The 6,124-nt window shown below is 36.9% G+C and overlaps 1 protein-coding gene across 1 annotated transcript; it reads right to left on the bottom strand.

Moving 5' to 3' along the window:
* Window positions 1–492: 492 nt before the first annotated feature.
* LOC128668131 (cilia- and flagella-associated protein 251-like) lies at window positions 493–2,411 on the bottom strand. Its single transcript, XM_053740301.1, has 3 exons — window positions 2,224–2,411; window positions 1,021–1,494; window positions 493–838 (listed from the first exon to the last, which is right to left on the bottom strand). The coding sequence occupies exons 1-3, from the start codon at window positions 2,409–2,411 to the stop codon at window positions 493–495; spliced, it is 1,008 nt and encodes a 335-aa protein (XP_053596276.1).
* Window positions 2,412–6,124: the final 3,713 nt, after the last annotated feature.

Genomic DNA, 6,124 nt, shown 5'->3' with positions numbered 1-6,124 from the left:
TATGCCATATAACGCTCCGCTCATCGCACACCCTTGTCTTTCCCCTTTTCTTGTTATAAATTCTTTTGTCTGTCTTCTTTTTCCTACTTTCACCTTACAATATGTTCTTTTATATATTTCTCTTATTATTCTGTGCATTCTCCCTCTGGCCCCCTTCCTCCATACCTTTCTCTTCATTTTTGGTCTCCTGACTGTGTCGAACGCCGCTCTAAAGTCTATGAACCCGATGCATAATTTTCCTCCCTTCCTTTTCATTCTGTTGTTTATTAGACTATTCAATACAAATATGTGGTCCCTTGTCCCTCTTTTTTTCCTGAACCCCGCCTGACTTTCCCTTAAAATTTTTTCTTTATCTATCCAGTTATTTAGCCTCTCCGTCATCATAGTTGTCAATAACTTGTACCCTGTATTTAGAAGCGAAATTCCCTTGTAATTTTCTGTTCTTTCTCCGTCTCCTGCTTTGTAAATCGGAATTATCACTGCTGCGTCCCATCATTCTGGCATACTTCCTTCGTCCCATATTCTATTTATAATTTCGCTTATCCATTCAATGACATCTGGTGCACTGTTCTTTATAAATTCTGCTGCCATCCCGTCTTCCCCTGGAAATTTGTGATTCCCGAGCTTTCTTATTGCGGCTTTCACTTCTCTCCTGCTGAAGTTTTTATCGAGCTTCGGCTCCTCTGATCCTTCATTACTACCTTCTCCTTTCCACGGCTCATTTTCTTCTTCTTCCGATTCTTCATTGCCTTCCCCATTCAGCAGATCACTAAAGTGCTTTTCCCATTGTTTTGCTTTTATGCTGTTGCTTGCAGCTCTTTTCTTCCTTCCTCTGAACCTATTTATGGCTTCCCACCATTTTGTCATGTCTTTGGCGTTATTTATCTCCTCACACCTTTCCATCATCCACCTTTCCTTGCTCTCTTTGATTGTTTCCCTATATTTCTTTCTGCTTTCCTTCAGATTTCTTTTTTTTTCTTTGTTATTATCCTTGATGAATTCTTTGAGCTTCTTCCATACTTCTTTTCTTTTTTTTTACCCTCGATATTGTACCACTTTTTTTTCTCCTTCGTATCTTTGTCCTTCTTTCCTTTCATCACCATCCCCGTTTTTTCAGCCCCTTTTCTTACTATTTCCTTTATATCCTCCCACTTAAGCTCGTTTTTTTCCTCTACTGCTTCTGTCAGTGCTTCCTGCGTTGCTTCTGCATACTCCTGTATTTTTTCTTTCTTCCAGATCAGCTTATTTGCTCCAATTTCTTCCTGCTCTTCCTCCTCTGACATGCAGCTTCCTTCCTTACTCTCTTCCTCATTTCTCTTTACCTTATATCTCGCCAACACTGGTAGATGATCTGACTCTATTCTTTCCACCACTCTTACCTCTATTTCTTGCTCATCGCCTCTGTCCAGCGTTAGTATTAGGTCAATTACTGATCCTAAACTCTCTTCGTCTCCCCCGACGTAAGTTATTTCCCCACCTTCATCACCTCTTGCTCTATCATTTTATACGCAGAGTCCTAACTCATCACACATCTTTAGTAATTTTTTTCTTTCGCTGTTTACTGTCTTGTCTCTCGATTTTCTTTTTTTCCTCACTCTGCCTTCGTCCTCTCCTGTTACGTTTTCTTCTCCGATTCTCGCATTAAAGTCCCCAATGATCATCACACTTTCGTCCCTGTTTGCACATTCTTCTATCTGCCTTCTTAGCTCCGTTTCTAATTTGCTCATTCCTACATTGTTATACACTGTGATTATACTTTCACTTTCCTTACTTTCTTCCAACATCATTCCGTATTTCCATTCCCTGACTTCCCATTTTAATTTGCAATTTTTTTTTATCCCAATAATATGACCTCCCTTTGCTCTTCCTCTCTGTTTCTCTCTCGTCGCAGGCTTCGCCCACCATTTGAATTCTTTGCTCAGCCTCTCACATGTTATTTCCACCTTATCTTCCATTACCCATGTCTCCACTAGCACAACAATCTCGTTTTCTTCCATCATTGTGGCAGCTTTTTCTACCTTATTCATACCTGCAACATTCCAAAACTATATTTTCCTTCTATTTTCTTGCTCTCTTCCTTTATTTTGGTCCTCTTTCTCCTTGGCCTCTGTGTCTCTTTCTGTACCCACTCTCCACTCCTTTTTCTCATCATTCGCCCACTTTCATAATTCCAATTCTCCTTTTTTTTCATTCCAACACCACCATACCTCACCAATTTTTAACCTTTTTTGCTTCCTGTCTTTTAGTTCTTCCTCCAGCTCATTTCCATTAATTTTTTTTGGCTTTTCTTCAATGAGCTTTTCTTTTTCTTGTCTTCTCCATTCTTCATTTGTTTTGTCCTTCTTATCTTGTCTTTTCCTCGCCTCGCTCACGAATCTTTCCACCTCATTTTCCAAGCTCCATTCCCTCATTTCTTGAACATTCCTTTCATTCGCCCACGCGTTTTCTGTTTCCTTCACTCTTGATCGCCCTCTTTCCTGCCTTCCTCCACTGTTACTCTTTCCTTGTCTCTTTGTGTCGTGACTCTGACTGTCGTGTTGCTTTCCCTTTTTTTTTCCTCGGTTGCTTTTGTCTTATTTGGTATGTTCGTCTTACTTTCTTTCTCCTTTTTTATTTTTTCACTTAGCTCTTTAATTACTCTGTCCTTTTCCTTTATGCTTTGTTCTCTTTTACCAATTTCCTTCTCTAATCTTTCTATTTCCTGTCTGTGTCTTCTTTCCTTTTTCACTTGGTCTTCTTTACATTTGCTCCTAATTATTTGGGCCCCTATCTTCGAGGATTCTTGTCTTGTACATGCCTTTATTTCTTCCATTGATTTCATTATCAATTCTTCAACTTTTGTTTTTACCCTGTCTTCTATCTCTGCGATCAATTGCCACATCTTTTCCTCTGAATTTTTTTCACTATCCTTCATTTCCTGCTTTTGGCTCCAATTTGACATTCCAGTCTGCGTTGCTTGTTCTCTTGTCTTTTTTCCTACTTCATCTTTCTGTTTGTTTTTCCTATCGTTGATTGTCTCGATTATATCTAACTCTTTCGCCTCTTCATTACTGTCCTTCTCAACTTGCAGACTTCCTCTACTGTTTCTTGCCGGTGTTCTCGCTAGCTGAAATCCGGCTCTGCACCAGTCTGTTCCTACCTCATTTATATTGTCTGTGTTTTCTACCTTTTTTTGCTTTTGCCTTTATTATATCCATCTGACTAAACACAAATTTTTCTAACGTTCCATTTTTCATACCGTAGTCTCTTTTACTCGCTGAATTTGTACTTTTGAATTTGCGCGACCTTCCCCTCCTTCTCTTGGTCATCCCGGCGCTTGCGCCATTCGTTTTACCTCTCTCATGTCTTTCCTCGTCACTTGTCATCTCTTTGTATGTGCTGCCCTCTCGTTCCTCGTCACTTTTTTCCTTCGTCTTGTCTCCCGCCAATTCCTCTATGTCCGCCAAAACCCGGATTGCTTTTACCTTTTGGTTTCCGCGTCTTTTGCTTTTCCCGTGCCACAGCTTTTCTTTTTTTTTATTATTCACCTTGTTTGGCGTTTTTCACTCCCACCTTTTTTACTCTAAACTTACTTGCCTTTTCTTTTTTTTTTTTCACTATTTCATTTATTTTTGCACTAGCTACTCTTTTACACGTCTGTAACTTACACAGCTTACAGCGCTCCTTTCAGGGCCAACTAATATTTATTATTATTTTTTTTATTCTTTCAGTTAAATCTTATATTAAATAAATTATTGTTTATAGAATTGACTTAAAATTACACTTTTCAGCGCTTCATTGTATTGAAAAATACTTATTTAAATGTTTTCATTTCAGGGCAAACTAATATTTAATTTTTTAATTTTTTCAGTCAGGTCTTACATCAAATAAATTATTCTTAATATAATTGACGTCAAGTGGGACTTCAGCGCCTTATTATTACGACGAAGAGTTTTTCAATCAATCCAATATCAAGGTGAACTGCCATAATTTTTTTTATTTTTATTTTTTGACTTTGATTTTAAGTAAATTATACAAAAAACAACCATACCCATACGTAAAACCATACCAAATTAAAACCAAACGGCTCTTTTCAGCGCCTGGCTCACATGGAGAAAGTTCTTGAGCTTTTGGGGTCCTGTTCATGCAGGGCCCCCCCCCCAAAATTTTTTATACGTCTATTCTTTTCAAGTTTCAAATTATACTAAATAAGCAGTCATAAGAAATACAAAATTTTTTTTCCGTACAAATAACATAAAATTTTTTTCTTGCAGAGTATAATTCCCTTAAATAAAATTTCCCAATACCAATAAAACCCATCTTTAATTTTATCCTTTCCCATTGGACTCAACAAATTCATGAAACTTTTTTTTGTTGAATTTTACGGCAATTAGTAAAAAATTTTTTAACCTAGTCTGCAGAATTTTTATCTATCGTCTCTGTACTTAAAGATAAATATATTTATAAACTAAAGTGTAAACTATAATTTAACAAAAATCAAAAAATTGTAATTCTTTGTCAGTCATTTAAAACAATGAAACATTTACTGCGAAAAAATATCGGAGCATTGATGTAAGTTAAATGTTATAGAACTTAAATTATTATCCACGAACGTAAATTATAGTGGCCCTAAAAAGAGCCATTTCCAACTCAAAGTGTAAAACTTCAGTATCCAATTATAAAAAATCTGTACATAGAAATAAAAAGAATTCCTGCCGAAAGACATATTTCGTTTGAGATTTCCTCAAAATAACATGAAAACCAAATTATAAAGTCGTGATGACAACTTTTTTTTCACAACCCGGGATATTTTTCTACTACTTATTGGTTAGCCGATACCGACTCAATCAATATTGTTATTATTTTGCGTTATAAATAATTACTTAAAGCTGTAAAACTATAAAACTTACACTCTTGTAAACATTAAACAGTCAATAAAAATACTTAGTTGGAATACTTTTATTTGTTAAAATAAGAGACTTATGGTGAGGCAAAAATAAATATATGCACAACTCGAAATGTATAAAAAATCATAATTTAGTAAATATTAAAATTTGTACTTGTTGTTTAGCCACTTACTAAATAAATATAAATATTGAAAGAGTATGGAAGCAAGGATTGAATTCTTAGGTGTAAACTTGAATTGTTCTTTACGTATGAAAAATTTGGTGGCCCTGAAAAGGGCCGTTTTTAACTTAAGTCAGAACTTAAGTATCTAATTAGAAAGTATCTTCACCTGTACCATGATATATACTTCATCGCTGGCTTCATGTAATATGCCACAGAAGTCGTCTCTGCCACGTCGTCTGATGCAGTTGCCCAAGTGTATGTAGTCATCGTAGGCCTTGAAAGGAGCAGACTGGTCGGTGAGTGTCGTCAGGTTACCGAGCAAGTCAAGGGCGAAACACTGGGCGGTGTATCTCGTCTTGAGGTCCTTGGACTTGGACGGTTGGATGCCCAACGAAAGCCAAAAGTTGTCTTCCCGGTCGTGGCTTAGCTCCATACGGAAACTCCATGTTTCCTGGATGTCTGTCCTCGGATACAGGGATGACTCTGCAACCTCCACAGCTCCTGAATCTGTCGTGTATAGCTTCGTGCTGATTTTAGTCAGCTTAAACGTGTGGCCAGTTGAATTAATGAAATTCATCTTGACGTGTGAAGTTAAAAACTTGAATATTTTGCGTGACGTACAAAGTAAGTTGTCGGTTGGAAATGACCTACAATGAATGTATGACCATTAAGTAACCTCTGACCTTTACCACCTCCACGACTAAATTTGGCTCGCAGTTACCGACGTGACGATTTTCTCGTAATTACTTTCTATCGGTACACGCGCACCAATCACAGCAAAGGAAATATCCCCTCTACTACTTCTAGCTTTCTTATTGGCTCGCAGGTACCGACACAGTGAGTATTGTTGTAATTTTTCGTCGGTACGTGCGATCCAATAGAATTACCGAATCATCGATCCCTGAAATATTTGCATCAGACAAAATATTTAGCATTGCCAACGATGGAATATCAAAACTTAACAATATTAAAATATTCCGTTCGCATTTAGTTGATTTTTTAATAGTAGCTGGCTATTGGCTACTTCAACAATTTTACCACACTGTGAATGATATGAATAATTTTATTGATATAT

The sequence above is a fragment of the Microplitis demolitor genome, chromosome 6 (assembly GCF_026212275.2).
Source record: "Microplitis demolitor isolate Queensland-Clemson2020A chromosome 6, iyMicDemo2.1a, whole genome shotgun sequence".
Lineage (NCBI taxonomy): Eukaryota > Metazoa > Arthropoda > Insecta > Hymenoptera > Braconidae > Microplitis > Microplitis demolitor.
The sequence above is the reverse complement of the archived record's forward strand: the minus strand, read 5'-3'. Positions and strand labels throughout refer to the sequence as shown.